The sequence below is a fragment of the Carettochelys insculpta genome, chromosome 15, assembly GCF_033958435.1.
Source record: "Carettochelys insculpta isolate YL-2023 chromosome 15, ASM3395843v1, whole genome shotgun sequence".
In the NCBI taxonomy this organism is placed as follows: Eukaryota; Metazoa; Chordata; order Testudines; family Carettochelyidae; genus Carettochelys; species Carettochelys insculpta.
This window is the reverse complement of record NC_134151.1, coordinates 2,904,055-2,931,450: the sequence shown is the minus strand read 5'-3', so window position 1 is coordinate 2,931,450 and position 27,396 is coordinate 2,904,055. Positions and strand designations below refer to the sequence as shown.

Genomic DNA, 27,396 nt, shown 5'->3' with positions numbered 1-27,396 from the left:
CAAACTGATAGAAACTAAGAACAGAATTGTCAGTCATATAGGAACATGCTTTGTTGGGCAAAAGTCAACATGGTTTTAGCAAAGGGAAATCACGCCTCACCAATCTACTAAAGTTCTCTGAGGGGAATAAGCCTGTGGACAAGGGGGCGGATCCAGTGGATATAGTGTAATTAGATTTTGAGAAAGCTTTTGACACTAGCACCAAAAGCTTTTAAGCAAAGTAAGCTATCATGGGATGAGAGGAAAGGTTCTCTGATGGATTGATAACTGTTTAAAAGAAAGGAAATAAAGGGTCAGAATAAATGGCCTGCTTTCTGAATGGAAAAAGGTAACTATTAGGTACTGAAAGTACTAGATCCCTGAGGAGCCGGTGCTGGGAAAAACCCTATCCAACAAATACACAGATGGCCTGGAAAAACAGGTAAAGTGAAGTGGCAAAATTTGCAGATAATACAAAATTACTCAAGATAGCTAAGTCCAAAGCAGAGAGCAAAGTGCTTCAAAAATATCTCACAAAGTGGGTTGTAGATGGCAGACAGAATTTAACGTTGATCAATGCAGAGCAATGCACGTTGGAAAACATAATCCCAATAAGACATATAAAATGATGGGTTCTAAATGAGCTGTTACCACTTGAGAGAGAGAGATCTTGGAGTTACTGTGGACAGTTCTCTGAAAACATTCCCTCAATGTGCAGCGGCCGTCAAAAAAAGCAAACCGAAGGTTGGGAACCAATAAGAAAGGGATAACTACAAAGACAGAAAATATCATATTGCCCTTTTATAAACCCACGGTACGCTCACCTCTTGAACGCTGTGTGCACATGCGAGCGCCTACCTCAGAAAAGACATATTCAAATTGGAGAAGTTTTCGAAAAGAGCAATAAAAAGGATTAGGGGTACGAAATGGATGCCACACGAGAAGAGATTAATAAAACTGGAACTTTTCAGCTTGGAAAAAAAGATGACTAAGGGGGGATATATAAGAGGTCTGTAAAATCATGACTGGTCTGGAGAAATTAGATAGGAAAGGTTTGGTTTTTTTAATTCCTTCTTGTAACATAGGAACTAAGTGCATTCAAATGAAATTAACAGGCAGCAGGTTTCAAACAAAGGAAGTATTTTTTTCACACAACACACAGTCCACCTGTGGAACTCCTCATCAGAAGATGTTGTGGAGGCCAAGACTATAACAGGGTAAAAAAGAACTAGAAAAGTTCACGAAGGAGAGAGGTCTATCAATGACAATTACCCAGGATGGGCAGTGGTGGTATTTTAGTGTTTCCCAGGAGCTGGGGCTGAGCAACAGGGGACAGATCATTTGAGGACTACCTATTCTGTTCCTTCCCTCTGGGACACCTGGTATTGGCCATGGTCAGAACACAGGATACTTGGCTAGATGGAGGTTTGGTCTGACCTAGCATAGCCATCTCATGTTCTGGTATGAAGAAAATCAAACATGGCACACTGTCATGGAAACATGATGTAGCACAACACTGAGAGCAAATTTGGAAAATTTCACTTTGCTGTGTGCCACAGGAAAGGCTGAGAAGTCAACACAGCTCTGCAGTATGGTATGAAGCCAAAGTTTTATAAACCCCTCAGAGAAAACTTATGAAACAGTTACCCTACAAGTTCTCTGTATACTCAACAAAACTGTATGTACTTAATGCTTCTTAGGTGTCACTCCAATTGACAAGCAAAAAATTTTACAACAAATACAAAAATAATACAAGTAAAAGTGTATTTTTAAGAAGAAAAATTGTCCAGTGTTCCGTGGGTTCCAAATGTTGTCATTGGCACCTACTAGTCTTTCTCCATTGTGCAGAAGCCTCAAGCTACAGCTCTGGCATATCCCGCCAGAAATGTCCCCAGCACTCCTAGCTGCTCAATGGGGAAACATATCATCAATGCGCTACCATTTGGTGCCTCATCAGCCAGGTGGGACCTTCTCCAGAAGTGTAGCATAAGAAAGATCCTCTTTCATCTCCAATTCTTCTGCGGTTGGGTTTTCAGGAACAGGAGCAGTGGTCAGCACATCAGTGTCCATCATTTCCAGGTGGTGAAAATCCTCCCTTTCTGAAGTGGCCTGGAACAGTCTGGAGGAGAACAGAGGCCTCTGATTCCACAGCAAAATGAAAAGAATCAGATTTGAGGAGTTTTTGCAACATCCACTGCTCGCAGATGTAGGTTGTCCTTCAGAGAGGCAATTACCCATGCACGAAGACAAGCACAGCAGTGACCTTTGACCTTTTAAATAACACGTTCATTGGCTGCACGACTGAGATAACATTCGGAGGCAACCACAGAAATTGCGACAGCTCTTTAGGAACAGCAAGAGTGCTTGCCCTGCTCAGCCACCTTCAGGGGAAGTTTCTCCATCTTATTCATGTTTGGATGACCTGGTCATGCGATGCAGCCCATAGCTTTATTCCCCCCTGTGCACCCTTCCTTCTGCATGCCAAATGAATCAAGAAAGCCCTGGCGGAAGGGACGGGTCTAGAGTACTGTGGATGCCACGTGGCTGGCACTGCTCTAGAACACTGCACAGACTGACTGACTGCCATCCAGAAACTGTCTGGCCAATGTCTTCTTTCTCCCCAGACTCCTGACACAGCACTAGGTTGCGTTGGGCTGTCTGCTGATGGAGCCAGCCATCTGAAGAGGTGAAGTCCTTCCCTCCTTGCTCAGCCACCGGCTGACTTGCTTTCTGTTTCAGCATCAGCTCAGAGAGTCAAGCACCCTGGCCATGGGATGCTGAATCCAGAGCCGCAGGGCTTCACCAGCATCTGAGTCAGTTCCCTCACACCAGCACTCGCAGCCTTGGTTTCTCCCAACGCTCCTGTGAGAGGCTCCGGCGAATGGGTGCGACAACAGACTTTGAGAAACCAAACTCTCAGCTGCTCTCACTTCCTTCGCACCAGGATCACGTAGGCCCCTCTGAACTCACACGTTATCCATGAACTCTTGGTTCACCCGTTGGGAAATCCTGGCCAACAGCTGAAAGGCTGAGCTGTGCTTCCTTGGAGAAATGGTTTGTGGCAATATGCTGCCATTTAGGGGAAACTGCTATTAAATCTACAGTATTTATTATAATGGCTGATCATCCACCAAACAAGATCAGTCTCAACTGACGCGTCCATACGGCCCTTTTTCTAGAACACAGTACTAATCGGCTGAAAGGAGGAAAGCTTTGGAGGAAATCAGAGGCCAGTTTGCAGGGCTGGTGTAGGATGTGCAACTCTGTATCCAGCTTGTTTCCAGATCAGCCATGGTGGACTGTCCTATGTTCTGGAGCAACTGCATGAGGCGTAGAAATTTGTTGAGATTTGTGAGGGGGACGTGGTCTCTGACTCTGGGGCTGCAGGGAAAAATTACTTCTGACTTAGGACATCAGGAGGAGCTCCAGGAAGACAGTTTTCCTGGGACTAGGCCCCTTCCAACCCTATGATAAAAATGATTTTCCTGCTAGAAAAGATAGGGCAAAACTGTCTTCAACACACAGTCCCACCAGGTTTCAATAATGCTTTCTAGAGTCCACATCTGTAGAGGTGATTTCAACTGCAGAAAGAGAAACTTGGACAGCTGCGCTTTGTTACATACCTCCAGAGGCAATGGCCTGCTTCAAATATTTGCATTAAGAGAAATCTGTCACATACAGCTCACCTACTCCTAGAAATCCCAGGTACCTGTTATGAAAAGGGGCCACCAAAAGCAGAAACAGAAGAGCAGGTGCATCAGAGGAGCCAAAGTGCTGCTAGCATAGGCCAGCCCTAGGATTCTTCAGACAGCCAGCGTCACAAGAGCAGTGGTGTTTGGCACCAGCTCTGGCGACTCGCACGTATCGGTGCGTAGAGAAAGGAAGGTATAGATTCTTCCCAAGTCCCAGCCTGGGTGTCCTTGTGAGATCCATAGGCAAAATTCCCCACATGCAGTGGTGGCGTCCTGGTAGCAGTACCACATCCACGGACAGCTCTGACTGAAGGTGAAAACAAAATAGTCCCTTACGTGGCTGCGACGTTTTATTGTCGAGGCAAAGCTGGCAGGAACAGAAGGCCCTCTGAACTGCCTTCAACTCTATATTCAATATTAAACAGTGCAGAGTCTTTGAGGAAGCACTGACAGGCCTTTAACTCCTTCTCTAAGTAAATACAAGACACGACTGTCCTCTCCCTTACTCTGCTTCTACTGTAATCACGCCTTGACTGGAATACAGTAACTACCTCGTTCCACCAGGGGCAGTGAAACGAGAAGCCCAAGGCCTGATGACAAAGGCAGAAACCCCAACCCTGGGGGTTTCAATGGGAGATGAGAATCCATCTTAGGACAACCAGGACTTCCCAAAGACAATCCAGTAAAAGTTCTGCAACAGATACTCGAACCCCAAGCTGTTGGGGACCATTTATTAACTGCCAGAGTGGTTAATGTACAACTGTGTTACTGCAGCTCCTCCAAGAACTGACATTGAAAGGGTGATTCAGGTAAGTCACTGAGTCTAAAAGACTGAGTTTGGGCTGATACAGAGCTTCTTTCTGGTCCTAAAAATGGACAAGATCTTCTGTCCAAAAGGGGCCTCCAGCCTCATCAAAAGGTTGGAAAAACTCTGGCCTACAAGAGACCCAAGACAAGGCAGTGACTTGTGGCTAAGGGTGAGTGTGTGCTTAAATCTGTTTATTTTTATTATGTTTTGTCTGTAATGCCTTGACCTTACCAGTAACTGTTCTTGCTCAGAAAGAGCTGGGAGGGCGATCTGCAACTGTTGGCAATACGCTGACTGTAGCTCACGGAGAAATCAATGCACAGGCACTGGCAAGCTGCCCTGCTTGGATATCACAGTGGAAAGCAGGTTGCTGAGCAGCCTCAAAATTCCCAGTTGGAAAGGAGAGGGCCAAGGGTCCCTGCCTAGAGACAGGTGATGGCTGGAGACCTGACTGGACAGTCCTGAAGAGGACCACAGAGAGGGAAATCCAGGTACAGCGAGCCTGGAACACTGCGGTGCTCAGGACTAAAAAGTATTAGAAAGACCATGTTACTCCCAATATTTATTTAGCAGCAACATACCTGCAGCTGCAAGAATATCTCCAAGATCCAATCGGTTTTGCTGGAGGTTCCCTGAAAGAGGAAGTACTCAAGAGAAAGAGAGATATCACCTTGGTGGGCAGGAGAGGGTGAAATTGCTTAGAGCAACTCATGCTCCCTCTTGGGAAACAATTTGGGAAGACACCGTATCAGCATGTTTTGGCTAAATGGGTTTTGCCCCGACACCTGCCTAGGCTGAGGAACTTGTACTCAGGTGAGCTGACAGCCTTGCCAGCCCCGGGCCAGATGGGGGGTGCACTCTGTGCCCCCTGAAGGGGTGGGGCCTCAGGCAGAAGACGCTGGACAAGGCAGCCAGCCCTCTACGGCACCCAGACCATCCCACCTCCCAGCACCCACCAGATCATGCCACCCAGGGCTCTGCAATGCATTGTGCGGCCCTCCACCGGCAATTTAGTGCACCTTCATGTCAACAAGATGACAATGCTCCGCTGTTCAAGACAGCAGCATATCGGACAATGGAGTACGTCGATGAACCAAGTGTCAGGCTAAGTCTAGAAACGGGTCTGTCATTTGCACCTCAGAATTCATCTCGACATCTCTGACTCCCGTTACCATAGCACACAAACGCCTAGGAAGACGCGCTATTCTGTGGATGCTGCGCCCTCGGGTTGTCCCAGACACCCGCCTCCAAAGGTTATAGAAAAGTAGGTGCAGTGTGAACTCCCACACATAGCATGTGGGAGTCCATGCTAGGATGTAAGCAAAAAGGCTGATAAAAGCCTTATGAAGCACAGATTGCTCAAGGTCCACATGCATATTATAAGCTGAGATAACTAGCCCCCTGAGTACCACACCTCAGCACCTGGCCAGGCCCCTCTGTGCTGGCCAGATGTCCTGTGAACGTTTAGAACAACTAATGGAACTGGAACAGGGGTTGGATGCGGTGCCCCAGAGAGTGATGCTGATAAAACTGAAAACCACACCCTCTGGAAAAGAGAGAGAAGAGACAACCGCTGCTGCAGCCACGGCTTTAAGAGGCTTCCTCCGCCAGGAGAGATCCGCATCACATCCAAAGCTGTGGCTCCTTAAGGAACAGGATTATGCAGTAACAATCCTGTGTCAGCACCCTGGGAATAGCTGGATGGAGCAGGGATTGGGCAGTCCGTGCTGTGCAGCGGCAACGGTTTGTTAACAGATTATGTTGTTGAGTCTCATTCAAGCTCCTTTGCCGCTTTCCAGGTTACACCGTCATACTGCAGACCACCAGACGGCAAAAGGGTGGAAATTTAAGAAAAAAATATTTTGACGCATTTGTAGCTCTGCCAGATGGTGCCCAGTCTTTTAGGCTGAAGCAACATTCTTAAGTAAACATGAAAGAAAGAAACAGACAAAATTGCCACTTCTGTTGGCTCACAAATCCGAGGCAGCTGCTGGTATTCCTGTTGGAGCTTCGCTCTGGGTGGAGGGAGTCCAACAAGAGCTAGGATGGGCACCTGAGCAGAGCATAACCAAACCTGCCATTTGCTTAAAACACGCATTTAAAACGGCTCGTCCAACATATTCCTATGCAGGACATGGAGCTTCATCCAAGGCCCACTGGACGCAGCGAAAAACCTCTACTGACTTCAAAGGCCTTTGGACCAGAGCCATACAGGCTGACAGCTCTTACTGGTGTCAACGGGAGGTGGATAATTATACCTGAGGGCAGAATTTGGACCGCACACAGGAGTTTTACATATTCTAAGAGAAAACCGTTGTTCTTTATGTTGCAAAAGAGACTTGGTGGGTAACTGCCCTGTTGTCGGACCACAACATTCACCACCTTCTCAGGCCACAGAATGACAGTTGTGAACTGCAAACAACCAGCCCAGTCAGTCTATCGTACAAGCAGCTAACGAAAGAAAGGGCCAGAGATGCCACACTGCAAGACTGCACAGATAATAGAAGATGCTGATATGCATCTGAAGAAGCCTGCTGGCACCCTAGCCACACAGCCTGGGCTTATCACGGAACCCCTGAAAAACTACAAACAGGAACCAGAGACTGTAATTCTTTTAAACTTGGTGGCTCTAACTATAGATAAGAGCACTGGGATGGGGACAGAGCAGGTATAATGTGGGGAAACCCTGAGACACTAAAGTCAGCTCAGTCCATCAGAAACGTTAACTTTTCCTTCATTTGCACATTACATTTTTATTAGTTAAAATGCAGCCAGAGTGGTTCTGTTTTACTGAGGTTTCACACTTTAGATCGTATTTCATGCTCTGACCTTCATGGTCCTCTGATTACATCACAGCTCTGCAAGCTGACTTATAGCAGCTAGCAGAGATCTGGTTGTATGTTCTTCTTGGCTTGCAGTCTATATGATTATTATATATTCACATTGCTGTATACATATTATAGACATAATTATAATTGTAAAGAGACATAATTACACATAAATATGAAGACCATGAAATGAAAAATACTTTCACAAGATGATTTGATGATTCATAAACAGTGAAGATAAGCCTAGGCGACTTCTTTTCATTTAATAGCACTCTAAAATATCAAAGGCACTTTTCTCTTTTATATACTTAATTACATTTGGTATGCATTTTAAATTCATTATTTATTCCCCATCAATCTAAACCAAAACCAATTTCTCAGCCGTTCGGATGTAGGATGCAGTCCTGCCGGTAACCACGCAGCAAACATTGCTATCCCACTTGTTTAAACATGATATGCTTTCAGTGCTCAGGCCCAGAAAGTACACTTCACAATGCTGCATGCCTAAGCCTCTGCAGAGCCCAGTGAAATTAATGGAGCTCTTCACAGTTACAGGGGCCCTAACGCATGTATCAAATGCAGGAGCAGGACCTCATTTACTAGATATATCTTAGATCTCTTCTCATCTCAGGAAACCTGTCCTGCCTTCCCTACCATGTTCATTGTTTGTTTTTGCAAATGCCTCTAGTGGTGTTGTACGGCTCTCTGCACGAAAGGTGCTGTGAAAAACAGCATAAAACAACACATCTAATTTGAGTATTTGTCCTTGTGGGTCCCACATGCGGCACACACACAACATAAGACACAGGAGCCACGTGGACAAAACATCTCCAAGGACTCTGGTTACTGGTAAATAAGTAACTATTCTTCAAACTTTCTGGCTTTGGTCCAGTATTTCTACACATTTCTGGCTATTTCTGCATTACAACAAAGAACAAAGACAAGCAGCATTCATTGTAATTTTCTGTGGACAAATCTGGAAATTCATATTCAAATTTTACTCAGGCAAATACCAGCTGGCTTTAGCGGCCATTCGTCTGTGTAAGGACAAAATCGAAATGAAGTCAAAAATCTCCAGCTTTCTGCCAACGTCATTCATTACAGTGAGTTTCCCTGTCCTCATCTGGAAAAATATTCCCCAACCAGCAAATGAAAAACTGAAATCGTGCAAGTATGGTCCAGAAAAAAGAAACTTCAGTCTGTTTACTGTATTGTCACATAGCAACGATATCATTAGAATCTCTCATGACAACAGGTTCTGGAGTTACCACATAGTGTAAGATAGAGAAGGACAAAAATCAGCACCTGGGAGGTGTACTAGCCTCTGAACCGCATCACGACCATGTGCAGAAATTTCTGCAGCAGGCTGTTTTTTTTGAAAATATGGACTTGAATTTTTTTAAATATAAAGGAATTCCAAATGGTCATGCAATGAGTGTAAGAGAAGGTACTGAAAAATTTGAGTGGAAACAGTGATTGTTAAAGTGATTGTGTGATAACAGACTAACAATTTATACAGTAAAGGTTTTTATAGAAATTACCTTCTGGGATCTTGCTGTAATACTGTACGTGAAAAACAATATTCCCTCATGCTGTGAAATGTAGTCCCTTCCCTGCTGCAGGGCCAGCTCCCTAGGCAGGGAGCTGGCCAAGGAGCTACAGCTCCCACGATGCCTTGTGTCCTCCACCCTGCACAGTGCAGCTGGGAGGAAGGGAGAGAAACTGTATCGGGCAGCAGGGGGTGCATTTGATCAGAAGAGGTCTGCACACGGTCACAAGAACAAAGTGGAAAACCACTCTACAGGGAGAGAAATCATCCAATTATTTCAGCTTCTCCGTATCACAGAGTGTGGGAGCAGATTCTTCTCACTACCAGAGAGGCAAAACCTCCACTACTGTCTGGCGAATAGAAAATATGACCCTGCACCTGCCCAGGTCAATGGGAGTTTTACTTGCGCGAGGTCCACAGTAAATACAGAGTATGGACCTGCGTTCCCTGTAAGCTGGGTCATAGTGCAGCCACTCAGGAGAGAGTCAAATGCTGCTGCCCAGTTGATTAGCAGAGTGTCCACAGCTAGGTTTTGTTTTTACTGGTGGTGCACATTGCACATGCCTCCATGCACATAACAAAATGTATTCTGCACATGGATGGAAAAAAGAGGGAACACTGGTGTGGATTTAGCCCAGCCAAGACCCATACTCATCTGCAGGGAACTCTCTACACCTGGCCTGATGGAACTCTGAGAACATGCTCCTCGGTAACCAGCTGAGATGCAGCAGAAGAGTCTAATCATCCTGTCAGGCCAGTGTCCAGAATTTGTATCAGTTTGCAAAGAATCAACCTCCAGCTTTTGCTTATCCCACCCCGATATCCAGTGAAGAGTTAACACTTATAATACAGTCGCACACCAAGGCTCCAGTCAGGAAACAAGCCTCTAAAAAATAATATGCATTTAATCAGGGTTTACAGTGGTCATAATGATTTGTTATTTTACTTAATGATTTGTTACTCATTCACGGTGTGCTCAGAATATGAATCACAAGACACTTTTCTTTTCTCTGGAATTTTTTCTTGGACCTGTCTGAATCTGTTTCAGTTTTTGATCTGTCTCTCTTGCATAGCATGAAGTGAAAAGGTAATTAAAGGGACAGTGCTAAATTTTTATTGGGCCCCAGATTTAGATTTTGTTAAAAAAAAAAACAAACAAACACACAAAAACCAGAGAGAAATATAATTTTCCCCTTTAAATCTTCCATTTGAAAAAAAGCTGAAACTAAATAGGCATTCCTCTGGGATTTTTTGGGATCCAAACATTGCATCACTGCAAACCTGGAAATGAAACCAGCTATAAATCCAGGTGAATCTCACTTCTCTGATTATTATTACTGAAGCAGAGACCAATGTAAAAAAGAAAACAAATAATTAGTGAAAGGTAATCAGGACATTCAGTAATCAGTGGGTAATAAAGTGATGTAGGTCAAGAAATGAGTTTGACTGTAATATGTGAGTAGGCCATTTAGGGGTCTGAGGCATATAGATTTAAAAAAATAAAATCTGCCAGGGACAGTGCTTGGCCCTGCCAAGAGGGCAGGGGACTGGACTTAATGACCTCTTGAGGTCCCTTCTGGCTGTATGAGATATGTATGCAGTAGGGTCTCAACATTCGCAAGGGTTCCATGTTGAGAACCATGGCGAATGTTGAATTTCGGGAATAGGGCAGCCACTCCCTGCCTGGAGCCCCAGCAAGGTGGCGGTTGCTGGCACTCCCCACCTCAGATCCCTGGGAAGCAGAAGCTGCCGGCGCTCCTGCCCAGGGCCCCGGAGAAGTGGTCGCTGGTAAATAAGTGAATTCGCAAAGCTTAAAGTCGTGAATGTTGAGACCCTACTGTATCTCCATACATACATATATATATATATATATATATATATATATATATATATATATATATACACACTGAAGTTGATAGTGTAATTTTAAAGCATGAATACAAAAAAAAGCTGTACCCACCAATGGAAAAAAATCACATTTTTACAGTCATGCAAAAAATTCAAAGCATAGTTTGTTCTTGCCATGAATGTTCTGAAAAAACAAAAGGCACTTATCACCAAAAAGAACTCATTGTTTGCACAAATAAAAGCTATTGTTATTGCAAGTGGCAAAAGTTCTTTGCAAAAAATGGTGACACCTCTCCCTGACCAAACTACATCTCCCATGATGCACTGCAGTCTCTCCTCTGACCAACTGATAAAGTGCATCATGGGAGTCACACATCACTGTGTCTGCATCATAGTAAATGTGGCCTGGCCAGGAGTCCGTTGGAGAGAATGGAAGAATAGAACCTGTACTATAACTCCCACAGGGCAATGTGATACTGTTGGGAAATGTGGTTTAATGCTGAACTAGCAGAAAACGAAACATTTTGGGTCAGTTCACAAAATGTCCTGATTTGGAAATATGAAAATGTGTCCTTTTGATCAAAAATGCTGAAACAAAGTTCTCCCATTTTTAAATGTAATTTTGAATGTTTTGCCCATTAAAAAATTACATTAAAACTCTGCAATCCAATTTGGGAAACAAACAAAATGTTAAAATAGCTAAGTTCTATATGGGACAGATGCCCAATTTTCATGTATTGCTAGACAACTCCTCAGCAACAAAGCCTATTATATCTTGTTTGTGTATGCAAGGGAAACTGTTATAAAGTTGTTATTACATAGGTACTACTGATTCCTACTACTTTAAGCATAGGGAGGAAGGTGGGTGTAAGGACAGATCTGAGATACCAATGGGGATATGGTAACTGCTGGAAAATAATGACATCTCAGTGGTGACCCCCATGTATAGTTTCACGTACACATATCTCGGGTTCTTTACCTATGAGGCTTACCTTCGATGAAAATTAGGAGCAATTAAATAGCATGATGAACTGAGCAAATTTTAATAACACATCCTGTGCAATGCCTTTAATTCTTATATTGCACCAGGTGTACATTTTGCAAAGCGATGAAACAAAGACAAAAGCTAAGGAGAAATATCGGGGGAAACATTTTGGAAGCTTCCAACCCATGGTCACAAATCTCATGAGTGCATAAATTTTGAACAGATTGATGAATTATCAGAACTGGGGACTCAGCTGTAAGCCAGGTAGCAAGGACCTCACAGAGAACACACACTTTGGCCTTGGAGACAACCAATGCTTACTTGCACAAGCTGTCTCACTGAACTCAATGGGGCTACTCATCCATGTACTCCTCAGTGGAAAGGGTTGCACAACTGGCCATTTGAGAAGCCCTGTGCTTGATGGCCTTACCTGGAGCTGGATTCTTGGTTGCACTAGTGTAACTCCAGAGCAAGCCCAATGGCTTTAATGGTGTTACTCCTGATTTACACTAAGATGAGAATTTTGCCTTGAGTTTCACACTCATGCTAAAAACACCCACTGGCATGAATACAAAGGGAGTTTGTCTAACCAGGGGCCTAGTAAAAACGAAGGACTCCGTTATCTAAGTCAGGCACTGTCCCACTCTGGAGGCAGCACAAGGCTGCTATATCCCACGGGCAGATGCAGGGGGAACTCTGTCTCCGGGATATCTACTGCTACTTCTCGTAGGAGCTGTACTACCTAGAACTTCTGAAAGGAACAACCATAATTTAACCTAAATCCAGTAATGGGTGATCTCAATTTACCAGTGAGTGAAGTTTGGCTTAGCTGCTGAAAAAGTAAATACAGCCTGATCGCTGAGATATCTTGAAGAAATATTGTGAGGACCAAAATTATAGCTGGGTTAAAAAAAGAATTAGAAGAGTTCCTGGAAGAAAGGTCCATCAATGACTGTTAGCCAAGATGGTCAGGGACAAAACCCCATGCTTTGGGTGTCCCTCAACCTCTGAATTTCCAGGAACATCGACTGGACAATGGGAATGTGACACTCAATAAATGATCCAGGTCTGTTCATTCCCTCTGAAGCACCTGGCATTGACTCCTGTTGGAAGACAGGACGCTGGGCTAGATGGATGTTTGGTCTGACCCAGTGTAGCCATTCTCCTGAAATAATTGGTGGCCATCTACCTATGGCTCCCAAATAGACACAGAGAAACTCATGGCTCTCATAAAGGTTGTGCAAAGCAGCTCCTGATGTGATGATAACGTTAACAGAAGGCTCTGATTACTCGGGCTGTTCTCTACAGCACCCTGGAAAATCTTGGCTTGTTTGGATTGTGCATGAAAAGGGCCAACTGTAAAATCATGCATTATGTTGGATTATGAGGGAAAGCGAGAGCCATTCAAAATGATTATGAGGCAGTGAGGGCTTTCGTTTTCCTCTTTGCAGCACTCCCCTAGCTCCCGCTAACGTCAACCAGAGCTAGGTGGGCATGGAAAGAGGAGAACAGGGCCCTGAGGAGTGGAAGAACCTCCTTTGAAGCCGTTACATCGTGCTACGGGAATCAGGAAGAAAGAGAAGTAGAAAGAGACATACTGGAGAAGCTGACCATTGCGAAGTGCTCACACCGGTCCCCGGTGAATTCGATCGGACACCTAACGAAAGAAAGAAAACCAGAAAGAGAGAAACAAGATAGCAAAATGATACCCAAGCGGACTGAAATGCGGCCCCTCCTGATGTCACCTCAGGGCCCTTCCATGAGTCCTACCCATCTACTTCTGCCTGATCCCTTACCTGGTTCCCTAAATGCTGGCCCAAACCCTATCTCAGAACACCCCTGGCTAGACCACGCTAAGTCCAGTGCTGCGCTGCGCCCAGGTGAGTTAAGAAGTGTGGTGCATTTTTTGTCTTCAAACATACTGTGCTTAGGATCTGGCATGTACAATCGCAAAGGCAGTTTTTCCAAACATCTCTGTCCGAAGAATCCGTTTGGACATCTGGAGGAGGAAAAGGGGACAAATCACAGAACAAATCTGGCAGCATCCTCGAGGCGATGGTTAGAAATAAAAGCGCATAGCGATGAATGGAAAAATAAAATTAAAAGCTTCGTGTACAGGCCCTGCACTTAATCTCTGCCGTGTGTAATCGGCCTCCCTTTATTTTAATGGCCTGTTCTTTTCTAGTCTCCAGGCAGCCAGGTGTCGGTCAACGCATCCTTTCAAGCAAGGCTTATTGTTTTCCTTCTCCTATGCCCACTGCTAATCACCTCTATCAACCACCACCTGACCAAAGGCTTGGGCGGGAGCTGTGCTAATGAGCAATCATCTCAGAGACAAGCATTAATGACACTACAGCCAAAGACGGGCAGGAAGTAGCACAGGGTGAGCAAGCAGTGGCTGGTAGGTGCGCTACTCCTCCTAACACTGTTCCTTCCCAAAGGCACTGCAGAAAGCTCCAGCACCGTGGCAGGGTTTTAGAGAGCACTTTCTCCAGAGCCCTCCGTGCTACGGGAAAGAAAAATAAGCTGCATTGGAACAAGCCCCTGAGACTGTGCCCAGATGCTGGCATCTCAGGGCCTCCCCCAGTCACCATTACTGTGCCAGGAAGAACTGGACGCACACAGCCAAATTCAGCCATCAGCTACACAGGTGGAAATGTGCACAGGGGGATTCCAACCAGCGACCTCTGGAGCTCAATGCAGGTGCCTCTATAGTTTGAGCTAAAAGCCAGGTGGCTCTCAGCTAAGGCGGTGGAGGAGACTCCTTTCTGTGTGTGAGTGGTCTAGGTGGCACTCTATGGGGCAGGGAACCACACCCCTAGGTGTGTGTGGGTTGCACAGATCCACAAGAAGCCCACCGCAGTCCTGCCACTGATGTAACAGGGAGTGGAGATGTGGCTTTGCAGCTCCGGCAGCAGCAGACTAGTGTAATGCCTGGGCCAGATCCCTGAGGCTGTCTAGTGAGGGCAGAGTCGCAGGGCAGAGCTACACATAGGAGGTGGGGGAAGCAGGACATTTAGCATCGATGCACGTAGCATATTTTTGGCAAGGCCAGGCCAAGAGCCCAAGCAAGTGGCTTTGTCAGAAGGCAATTTTGACCTGAGCCTTAGGAATGAACCTCAGAAAGCTGAAGGTTTAACCCTGAACAATTCAAAGGCTTTTTCAAAACCTGGGAGGTTCCTTTTTTCCTCATTCTCCTTCACCACCTTTTCTCCTCGCCTAAGGAGGTAACTCCCCAACACTGCCCTTACCTGTCCGTGATTCTCAAGCCCCTCTGTTTAACCCGCAGACACCTTCTCTGATCCCAATGGAGCTCTCTTCCCACGCAGCTCCCTCCCTGCGCCTGCCTACCCTTCCACATGCTGAGCTCCAGCTGGCGACCCTTTTTGTAGGTCGCACGCTCCCCAGCAATACTCATACAGGGTTCAGGAGCTGCAAACAGCTCTGTAGCGTCTCTCCTGCAGATCTTTGCAGCAGATGGTTTTAAAACGCTGTGTGATGAAATTATCAACCGAGCCAGCTTACTACCAAGCAGGGTGCCTCTGCTAACCAATTGTTATTGATGAAATAATATTATTTGGTCAGTCATTTTGCTTGTGACATTTAGATAAACAGTACGTGAACCAACAAAGTCACATGTCTGTGGCTCCTTTGGGTACTGCTGATGTCTAATTCAGCTCGTGAACTATTGACGTCCCAGGATCACTCCTCTTGAGCATCTCCAATGTCAGCTGCCCTCCCCACCACCACACCCACCACAACAGTTTGCTCCTGACCCTCCTCCTGTGGAGATCTGAGTACTTGTGAGACTGAAAACAACTGTTGGCCCTACCGTGCTCCCGACACCCCTATCGGCCGACAGATCAGGGACTGAGAAATGTGTTTCATTAAAGGGAGGAAAGTCGGAACCTTGAGACTGGGGCTGTTTCTTTCTCACTCCATTACACACGCCCCATCATGGTTTCAGTTGGCCTGATGGATTTTTAAATGTCTAAATTCAACCTCAGATTTAGGATGATTCCATTATGGGCAGCACTTCAGTTTTTCTGTGTGTCAGAGGTAGACCTACTGTCAGGATCATAGTAGCATCAAAGCAACATAGAAAAAAGTAAATTAGTTATCAAACACCCCCCGAGCATAACTTTGCTGACTCCGCTGAAGTTATACTGAGAAGAATTTGACCAATTAGCTGCAGAAGGGCATGCTGGATTTTATTATTCTTGAACTATCGACAGCTCCATATTGCATAGAAAACAGAAATCTCCCCTCCACCAAATTTCCATTAGTACTTTCTACCAGTCTACAGATAAATTGAGGAGGAAGAAGGAATTGCTTTTTTGAACCGTATAACATGATCAAAGCTTTTTTAGTTCAAAAGGATGTTGACAGATTAATTTGGTGCTGTTGTTCAAGAAGTAGACTAGAAGTGGTTTTCTTTTCTTGCCAGAAGTATGCTTAGAGGATGAACGATGGCTTTGCAAATAATTCAAATTATTGAATTATTCAGTTCAAATTTATTCAAAAAATTATTTATTCAAAAATTATTTTTGTTCAAAAATTAATCGAAAAATTATGCAAATTCAAATAATGCCAATAATTCAATAATTTGCAAAGGAAACAAATGAAGACGAAGACAAAAACAAAAATAAAAACGGAGATGGAAACAAAAACGGAAAAGAAAAGCGTTCCAACTTCTTCTGTTGACTTGTTTAAAGGAACGCTGTCAAATTGCTTAGGTTCTACATTTATCTGGCCTGAAAAGAAGGGAAGAGTTAGAAAGTGTGATGTTCCCCTGAACTCTATAAAGATGGAGGGGACGTTGTTTTGTCTTTTTGATTGCAACCTTTCTCTTCCTTGTTGGAAACACAAACCCAACAGCACCTGCTCTGCAGAACTGGGAAGGTCGGAGGAGGGGCACAGATCACATTCCCCTTCTCTCTGAGGGAGGGCTGGGCAGACTAGGGCTGTGTTGTTCCCCATTGGTACGGCAGCAATCACCCAGAAAGGGGAATGCAGATGCCTCTCAGCTGGAGGACTCCCCGTCAGGGCATCCCAGGGACTGCAAAGGCAGCTTATTGGCCACTTTGCACATTCAGACTCTGCTAGGAAGCCAGGCGTCTTAGTGTTTGTACCATGCCTGGTGAGCCTTAGGCTACAGCCTGTAGACATGTGAATTACTTTTCATAGTTTGCTGGGCCAGAGGGACCTAATGGAATCATCCCGTCTGACCTCCTGCATCATACAGGCCACCCAGTACCCCTGTACTGAGCTCATAAATTTATGTTTGACAGACCAGTCTGGTCCTGATGGGAAGACTTCAAGAGTATGCATCCCTTCTCTTGGTAGCTTGTTCCAGCAGCTGATGGCCCTCTGTTAGAAAGGTGGGCCTGACTTCTGACTGGCGTGTGCATGGCTTGAACTTCCTCCAACTTTTTCTGCTGGGTCAACGAGCCCCTTAAAACCCAGGATTTGCACCACTGAGGTCCCTTCCACGCTGTCCCCTAGCCCAAACCAGTCTTCTCTTCTCTTCTAAACAGACAGCTGCTTATTACTGAGTGGTTAGGGTATTTTTACTATTACTCATGCTCTTCTACTATTGTTACTAATCACAAGGGCTGCCGCTAACTCCTGGCTGGAAAATCCGCACTTCCTGGTAACTTTCAATGGGTGAGGCATATTACTGTGTCATTGTCTCCGAGCCCCAGAGGAGCCACGCAACCTGTTCTTAAAGTGGTACTACAGGGAAAGAGAGCATGGCCTCTTTGAACACGGGGGTGGAACTAGACTTAGGAGCTGGCTAAGGTTGCACCCCCTGAGTCACTCTTAAGGTAGCGAAAAAGTGAGCCCCCTTCCCCCCGACCCCATTCCAGCATCCCTTGGTGAGGATTGCTCCAGAAATGATCCAGATACATGTAACCTATATTATGGGAAAGATTTCTGAGGTGGAAAAACAAACCTCGGCAAACTCAGTACCAGCCTGACCTTTGGTCCTGTCTCCTACACTTCCCCGTCTCCCTCCCTCTGCAGCTCTGACCTGCTATCCTTTCCCACCAAAGGCGCGGACGTGTTCCAGCCCTGCTGCCGCTGCCATCCAGTTTGCAGGCCGTGTCTCTCAGAATTCCATCTTCCCCAGTGTCCATGTCCCCTTGGCCTTCAGTGAGGGTCAGGCGCCTACGGTCCCAAGTCACTTCTGATGGTGGAAGTCAGCATTTCACTTTTGCCCTCCGTAGTATGCAAGATCTCCGACCACCCTCCCGGGCTGCGGTGCAGGGGAGAGGCTCATAAATGCCGCCTCGGCGTGAAGGGCTCGAGAGAAGGTGGCTTCAGTGGACCCTCACCATGATGGGGCCGGGGAAGCCAGGAAGTGCAGTACCCAGCTGACGTGTACTAGCTGTCTGAAGACAGAAAGCCCAGGGCTGTTGAAGGATGGGAGGTCACCTGGGCATCTCTCGGGAAATGCGTTTGAATGAGAAGAATCAAAGGTTTCATTGTGATTTGGACTTCAGGATATTGAGCCATCCGAACCCTTTGAAGTCCACCCATCCCTAATGATATAGCTAGATTTACACAGAGCCTGTTCAGCAGGGCACAGCCCCGCTGTGGGCCCCGGGGCAAGGCGGGAGAGGGGCCCGGTTCTGCACCCTGGAAGGGGCGGGGCCAAGGGTGCAAGGGGTGGGGCCCAGGGCAGTCAGTGCCCAGCCCCCGCCTGGACTGTGGCCCTGCCCCCACATGCAGCCACGCACAGCGGTGGAGCCGCACTGCCGCAACCCTTCAAAGGGTCCCAGAGCTCCCTGGGCGGTGGCAGGACGGGTTGTCTCACGCGCAGAAGGTGCAGAAGGCAGATGCTCCACAGAGGGCTGCTGCTGGGTGCACGTGAGCAGCTTGCTACTGGGCTTCGCCTCGGGGCCCCTCAGAGTGATGCACACGCCATGACGTTCCAGGTCACCCTCAGTCGACAGCGCAGGCCCACGTCAGGCCCGGCGCAGAGCTACACCAACCTATGGACAGCAAGTCTCGCCCTGCTCCCTGATCCATCTGTGGATCACTCACCGTCCTCTAACTCAATCCCTTCTCTGTGCTCCGCCAGCTCCAGGGGCCAGTTTGGTAGGGAACGGGAAGCATCGGCCTGCCTCTGCTCTCCCCACTTTGCCTCGACTTCCCAGGGTAACCAGACAGGACCCCTGTGCTCCCCCAAACAGCAGGACCACAACTGGCCTCATCTCCCATTCAGAGCGTCCCAGGGAGAAGGACAGACCCCCTGCAGCCCAGCTGGAGCGAGGGACCATCTGGTCCCTATTTTGAAGCAGATCCACCCTCATCTCTGCCTATCGCTTGAACATGGATTTCAGAGAGATCTTAATGGATTCGTCTACACATGGAACACTTCAGTATGGGCCTACCTGCCCTGATGGGAAGGGAGCTCCCATCAGCACAGCTAATTCCCCTCCTGAAAGGTGCAAGAATTCTCCTGTCTGCCTAGCACCAGCTGCGCCAGGGTTAGGTTGGCAGATCTGCATTTCTTGGCACGGATTTTTCACACTCCGGCGAGGCTGATGTCAGCTCCCGGTGCAGATCAGCCCCAGGGGCCAGTTTTGCTCGTCTGCTTTCAGGAGATGCCAACCTCCAATGGCTGGCACCACGCCCTTTGCTCTCGGCATTGTTTTGTTAATTGAGATCACAGTACCCACTTGGGAAGCGACTCCGAATATAACAATCTGTCACTGTGGAAAGCATGAAAATGAAGGTGGTTGAATTTCTGAGACTATGGAAAAAATGTAGCACAAGGAGCCCTGGCATTTCAGTGAGTGAATGGTGAAATAAGGCATGCTGCTTATTTGAGCTGGAAAAGAGCATTGTTCTGTCATCATCCCCCCGCCCTCCACCAGTCCCTGAGAGTCCAGCACCGGCAGGCTGTGCGTCACAGAACAGCCACCCAGAAGAGAAGAAAGCAGCAAGACCAAATGCCCAGAATTTATCCGGGGCATCAGTGACAGGGACAGCCACTGTCTGGTCAGGGCTGAACTGCAGCCAACCGACTACAGTAACCAGGGAGGACACCAGCATGACCCCACTGGCTGGAGCGGGGCCAGCTTCAGGCTGGGTTTCTTTAGAAGGGTTCAGAGAATCAGCTGCTTGTTCAGCATGCGCCACAGGAGAGCAACATGGGAAGGTGACCATAGCGCTGTGGCCTCAGCGACTCGAGCACAGACTAGGACGGGCTGGCTCAGGGGATTGGTGCGGAGACAGGGATCTTCACCTCTAGCTCACATGTTTCTATCCAGCCCAGACTACGTCAGTGGCATCCGAAAAGCCTTAGCATCCCATGGCTATTTGGCGACCTATGTGATATGAGCTGGCAGGCCTCAGTCTCCTTGCTAATGGAGGTGTGTCCACATTGGTACGTGTCCACTCTAGGCAGCCTTCTCCTGCTTCAGCTCTGGGGCCTGCAGCCGAATACGTCTAGGGGTCTCTTCTAGTGCTACACCTCTGGGATTCCACAACAAACCACCGCCGCTAGGAGTACTGGTCCCGGTGTCAGCCAAGAGGCACACACAGAGTGGGGAAGAGACTAAATGCTACAGCTGGCTGAATCATTATTTATTGAGCCCTTTTACCTGTTCACAAATAGACCCTGAATTCTGACAAGGTATTTATCTTTCTTGCTGGGCTTGTCCACCAACACCTTATTGACTGTTTGCAGCCTGTTCACTTCATCTTTACATAGCTTGTTGCTGTTGCACGTGTGATTGGCCAGCTAAGCCACATGGCATTGCCACTACACCCCTTCTCCGCCTGAAGGGATGACAGACGTTTTTTAAAATAGGGGAATAATGAAAACCAAATGGCAAGCTGTTTACACCACAATCCATCCGCCTAGGGCAGGGGGAGGATGTTGTAGCTCTGACCGTGTCATTGTGATTTTTATAACTCTGACCCCGTGCTCTGGGATATTGAGAGGAACGCACAATAAATCAAAAATAAATCAAAGACTATTTGTGCCCGAAGCTCTGTGGTAGGAATCGCTGGAGAAACAGAAGCAGAATGCAGATCAGAGTGACAGGAGAGAAACATGCCAGCGGTCGCAGAAAAAAGAGTCCATGAATGCACACTAACGAAAGGTGGCTCGAGTCACATTCCTGGCAGTGCACAACTTAGGCCTGGTCTACACTAGGAAATTAGGTCGAACTTACCTGACTTAGGTCCATTTTCTAAGCAATCAGTCTGCACTACAGGGTCCGTTCTGCCGACTTTGAGAGAATATAAGGTTGACTTTGGTACTCCTGCTTTTCATGAGGAGTAAAGCCAAATTTGACCTGGCGTGGTTGACTTCAGGGCAGTGAGCATCGTGAAATCTGACATTCTTGACCTCCTGGAGGTGTCCAACAGTGCACCAATGTGGCCGCTCTAACCACCACTCTGCTCTGCTGCTCTCCAGGTGTGCAGGAAACAGCCCAGGAAAGTTTGAATTTCATTTCCTGTTTGGCCAGCGTGGGAAGTGGAGCAGGCAGCACATCTAGCCATGAATTCCCAGGGTCACAGATGCAGCATGCAGGAGATCGAGGACCTTATTGCTGTGTGGGGTAACAAAGCTGTGCTGGCAGAACCACGAAGCAGCAAAAGAAACAGACATCTATGCCAAGATCTCACAGGGCATGGTAGAAAAAGGATACACCAGGGATGCCCAGCAGTGTCGTGAAAATAAAGGAGCTCCGGCAGATGCACCAGAAGACAAGAAACAAATGGACGTTCTGGGTCATCGCCACAAACCTGCCGCATCTATGAGCAGCTCAGTGGGATTCAGAGGATGGAGGTTGGGGGTGGGAACACAATCATTATCCCCAAACAGTCAGTGGGGACCTCCTAAGAGATTCCTAGCATCAGCAGGGAAGAGATGACAGATGAGGAAGAAGAGGAGGATGACAATGGTCTGCAGGCAAATGGAGCAGCTGAACTCACCGAAAGCCAGGCACTTTTTTTAAATTTGGATCTCATCCCCTGTTCCCAGGACGTTTTGCAGCTGGACTCTGATGGTGGGGAGGGCACCTCGGGGGAGCTCTCATTTGTAATCATGCTATAAGCGGGAGTAAGGCAATTGGGTGTGATCTGTGGCAGGTGCTGTACACACACAAGAACAACTTGTTAATGTGCCTGGGGACGGAGCGCTGATCCTCCTTGAACATCTCCGAAAAGCTTTCAGACATGTGCTCTTTAATCCTTCTCACAAGGTTTCTGGGGAGGCTTGCCTTAGTCCGACCTCCACAATAGGACACCTTTCCTCACCAAGCCACCAGCAGGTAATCTAGAGATATCGCACCACAGAGCAGTGCAGTATAATGACCAGCCTTCTGCCCACATGCAGTCAGCATCGGTTCCTTATCTCTGTGTTATCTTAAGCAGGCTAATAGCTCACACTGCAACCCAGAGGAAGCAGGGTACGGTGCATTAAGCTATGATAGCACAAGCTGCTCCACCAAGCCTAGGCCACGCCCCCTGTGTGGGCTCCTAAGGAAAGGGAAATTTCACTGTCCCAGCAAAGTGGGAAGGGGCAGCATGCAGAAACCGTGAGAACCGTACAGCTTCACTAGCCCAAGCCGCACTGCCATGCCTTGCCCCCAGGGTCCTGTGGGAAGGAAGACTTTCAGAGTCCCAGCAGAGTAGGGAAGAGCAGCACATGGTGACCTTGACTGCCACAGCCTCGAAAGCCTCCATGACCTCCACCTGCTTGCAGCATTCACAGCTGCAGAACCTGCTTTTGGAATCACAGGCTTGAAAGCATGTCCCACTCTGTACCTTGCCAAGACTGGAAGCAAACTGAGTCAGGCAGGTTCCTTAAGTTCTCTGGGAAGCCCCCGCTGCACAGAGGGCACTTAAAAACCCAAATTTGTCCTTGTACTTAACACATCTCTATGGTTTGCCACAGAGGTTCTTTCACAAAATTACTTTGTGTGTTACAAAACTCTTTGTTGTGGTGTGCTCAACAGTGGGCTCTTTGACCACCACTCCTCACCCACTTCCAGCAGACAGACCGGCACAGATCTGAAGGAGAAAATGAACCTGGGAAGGTATGTTTTTAAAGAACAAACAAGCTGCCTGCATGGACATTGCACAAGTAAATGCATGGAGGAGAATCACACTGGAGGAGAGGAGGGTAGATTGGGAGGAAGGGAGGGTGTATCAGAAGCACAGGAGAGCACTTGAAGATTGTGAAGTTCAGACCAGGAGAAGATTTTGAAGCTGATGATGCACCAAACAGAGCTCCTGAGATGCCTGGTAGAAGAGCACAGAGCCCCAGTGCATCCCATAACGAGCCACATGCCCTCATCATGTTCTGAACCCTCCCCTCATCAGCACCCCAGAATGCTGGGAGAAATCAAGTGCATCCTTGCATTCCACTCCCAGGGACACATCTCAGAGCAGAAGGCCAACATTCCCCCACCTCTTGCCCTTGGTCACCCACCTCTAAAGCCCCTGCCATGAACTCCTTTACTGTGTGCTACATTTTGTCCCTGAAATAAAGATGATTAAGCTTTCAAAAACGGTGTCTTTATTGCTTGTGTTGCACCACAGTGGAGCGGGGGGCGGGGCGGGGGGCCGGGGTTACAGGGTTTACAGGCCAGTATACATCATACAGGGGGCACCTCCTTAACAGCAACAGACATGACTGTCATGTCGCTGTCTGGCCATTCAAAAAGCTGTTTTTCAAAGCCGCACTAATTAGCAGTGCCCCTCGCTGTCCTCTTCTGATCGCCCAAGTGTCTGGCTGCTCATAATTAGTGGCCAGGTGATCTGCCTTGGCCCTCCACCCTGGTATGAAATTTTCCCCCTTGCTCTCACATAAGTTATGGAGCACACAACAGGCTGCCACCATGAGGTAATGTTGCTTTCACTGAGGTCTAACTGAGTCAGGAGGCTCCTAAACCTGGCTTTTAAATGGCCAAATGAACACTCTACTACCATTCTACACTTGCTCAGCCTGTAGTTGACCTACTCCTTAGTGTCACATAGGCTGCCTGTGCATGGCTTCGTGAGCCAAGGAAGCCAGGGGTATGCAGGATCTCCCAGAATCTTTATTGGCATCTCCGTGTATTCAATGGTAATTTTCCAGTCTGGGAAAAAAGTTCCAGTCTGTTGCTTTCTGAACAGGTCAGAGTTCCTAAAGAGGTGCATGCCATGTACCTTTCCCGACCGTCCTGCATTGATGTCAGTGAAACGGCCCTTCTGATCCACCAACATCTGCAACATCACAGAGAAGTACCCCTTGTGATTTATGTACTCTGCGGCAAGGTGGTCTGGTGCCAAGATAGAGATCTGTGTTCCAGTCCTCACACCGCCACAGATAGGGAACCCCATTGCAGCAAAACCATCCCCTATGTCCTGCACGTTTCGGAGAGTCATTGTCCATCGTAGGAGAAAGGTATTGATTGCCCTGGCTACCTGGATCACAGCAGCCCCCACTGTAGATTTGCCCACTCTGAATTGATTGCCCACTGACCTGTAGCTGTCTGACGTTACAAACCTCCACAGATCCATTGTTGCTCCCTTCTGAACTGTCAGAGCAGGTCACATTTTGGTATTTCTGCGCTTCAGGGTGGGCGAAAGCACTTAAAGTCCCATAAAAGTGGCCTTACATATGCAGAAGTTTTGTAGCCGCTGCTGATTGTCCCAGGTCTGCAGAACAATGTGGCCCCTCCAGTCTGACCTTGTTTCACAGCACCAGAACCAGTGCTCCACAGTGTACAAAGCATTGATTGCAGCCAGCATCTCCCTGTTCCTCTTCTCCAGTGGTTCACATTCATGTATGTCCTTGTCCTCCTCAGAGTTTTCATCATGGTGAAGGCTGCTTGGGCTCAGCAAACACCTCAGCACAATACATGAAGTACTCACAATACTTTCACAACAGCTTGAAGCTGGACAGGTTCCATGCAAGCCTTGCATTGACACCTGCATGGATACCCAGTGACAAAGGTTGTGAAAACCCTTTCTGACATTGCTTTCCAAAGGGGTTATGTCCACACTAGAGGGTTTTGTTGGCAAAATGGCCATTTTGTCAACAAAACCCACAGTGTCCAGATTCCCACGGTGCTCTGTTGACAAAAGTTGGCAGAATGTAGCACTTTTGTTGACAGCTGTACCCTGCTCCCCACGAGGAATAATCTCTCTGCTGACAGAGACTTGTTGACTGAAAGCCAGTCTGGATATTCCAAGGGGCCCTTTCTTCACAGACAGGACTTCCAGGACACCAGTCAGCCCTGTCTTCTGTGCTTCCAGTTGGCCGCTTTGCTGATAGAGCAGATGGGCAGTCCAGCTGCTTTCTGTCAACAGAGCAGATCACTCTTGCAATTCACTTGGCAGGCTGGCCATGAGTTGTAGACAGAAGTTTTGTCAGAAGATACCTTCCAACAGGGACATCTTTTGATAGATCCCTGTAACCCCTTTTGACATAACCAGGGAGTGGGAGGAGAGAACTGCACTATGGGAGGCTGACGATGCACACCCAGAACCGCCTGTGGTGCTTTTTTGTCCCACCAGACACTGGGAGCTTAACCCACAATGCACCAGGGCAGTAGGAACTGTGCAATAGGTACCCACAGTGCATTCCTGAAAAAGTCGAAGCTGCCCACCCTAACGGGGACGCACTCCATCCACTTCAGGTGCCGGTGTGGGCATGTGCCCTCAACTTTACAAAATCGGGTGCTAAAAAATCGATCTGCACAAATTCAACCTAATCTCCTCGTGCAGATGTACCCTCAGCATTTTCTTGAGCCAGTCACACCACAAGGTTGAATGAGAACACTGCGGGGATCCTGACACCATGAAGAAAAAGAACTACAGATGCTCCTCAAGACAGCTGTGAGGGTAGGCAGACCTTGGCTGCAAAATGTCAGCTTGACACACAAAGGTGGTGCTATGCGTAAGCGTCAGGCGTGTCTATGAAATTTCACAAAATTCCGTGGATTTTTTTCTCCCATATTCTATAGAATGTTAGAAAACGATGGACGGGAATCTGTAAAATTTTGAAGCAACCTGATTTATAAAACATGATAAATGTTTGCTTTGTTCAGCAAAACATTTATGTACATTTCGAGTAGCTTTAAATTAAAGTGACTATGTATTGAACACACTTATCTCTTTTTAAAATTTTTCCACACCTCTGAAATCTTTCATTTTCAGCTTGTGACCTTCCAAACTCGTAAGCCTTCCATTATCCCAGGCTGAGGGCCAACACAAGGACATGATGGTTCTTTATTAGCATCTTCAAATCTCACAAGCTGATTCTCGCAGAAATGATCTTTCCTAATTGTGGTTTTGGTCTATAACACAATTGATGGTTTTTAGTCCCGGTTGATTTAGAAACTTGATTGTCTTGGAGCTAAAGGGCCCTGTGGCTGTCAACAAGATCAGGGGAGTGATGCATATTCATCTGTGACCTCTCCCTTCTCATGTACTCAGCCACGCGCAGTTCAACCAAACCCCGTGATCAGAGCCCATCACCGTGTCCCAGCCCAGCAGCTGACGTGCTGAGATCCTCAAGTCAGGTTGCCAGCTTTGGCTGGATGTGTTCCTGGAGGTTTCATCGTATGACTTAATGTTTTATTACAGATTGACCTTTAATTTCTGGACACTCCAGGAAAATCCTGGAGAGTTGTCAACCCTTTCCTCAGACTGAAGATGGCAATTTGTCTGCCATACCACTGAGTGCTTAAAGACTCTGGAATTGAGCTTGAGGGTTATTTTTACTTTCAGGGAAAGCTCTAAGGCCTATTTCCAAGACTTTCCCTAACAGGAGGGCCTGGGGAAGCTCTATTGTCCCCCACCCCTATCTCCCCTGGGGCCAGAGGCTCTTCATGTTATTAGTGCTGTTGGGTAAATTATACATGTATGTAGCACTGCAGACCTTTATATTTTGGATGCCAACGGGCTGCAATATGCCTGAAGCCTCTCACAGCTCTCTATGGGTAGCTTCAGGTGGGCTGTGTGCAGATTCAGGGTGACAGCATTGCCTGGGGCATAAGCGGGTTTTCTTTGCAACCCAAATATGTAGACGTTTTTGTTTTTTACATTAAAGCTTAAATTATGCAAAGCCTCTGCACACACTCCAAACTGGATGGTGACATCTGCCACAGATTAGAAATTCCAGGGCATGTATTCCCAAGTGACTCCACTCGGGATTATTTTTTTCAGCGTTGAACAAAACTGAAATGTGGTTTCCCAGCAAAGTGCCACTGCATTTTCCTCCCTCAGTGTCTGATGGCTGGAAGGAGCACTTTACGGATGACCCCGCTACAAAAGCTTAACCCAACACAAGAGCTGCCCCCTCTTTTGTTTAGTAAATATCTGCACCATCTCAGGCGTGCAGCCACTTCAGGAGAGGAATTCATTTCAGGTGCCTCCTGGCTCTTTTGTTCCAGAGCACAGAATCTCCTGTGTTTGTGGACGACTCTAACTAATTAAATACGTTCCAGTTAAGTTGACTAAGGAGATAAAAACAGAGGGTGGGCCAGCGGAATGTTCCCAAGTCGTATATCCTGACTGGTGAATTTCAAAAGGGGAACACTGAAAGCGCTGATAACAGCACGCTGGTGGAGGAGCCAGACTCTGTTTCCATACTGCTACGGAAAAATAATACAGCCTGGCAGAAGGTCTTAGCACCCGAACATTGGCATCATTGCCAGTAAGGAAGAGGAACAAAGACCAGGTTTGAAACA

The 27,396-nt window shown here is 47.2% G+C and overlaps 1 protein-coding gene across 1 annotated transcript in view; it reads right to left on the bottom strand.

Moving 5' to 3' along the window:
- NRG2 (neuregulin 2) overlaps nt 1-27,396 on the bottom strand; it is a 234,576-nt gene that overhangs the window by 32,865 nt on the left and 174,315 nt on the right. The window contains exon 5 of the mRNA XM_075009597.1: nt 13,288-13,346. Coding sequence (XP_074865698.1) covers nt 13,288-13,346 — 59 coding nt within the window. The remainder of the gene's footprint in view (nt 1-13,287; nt 13,347-27,396) is intronic.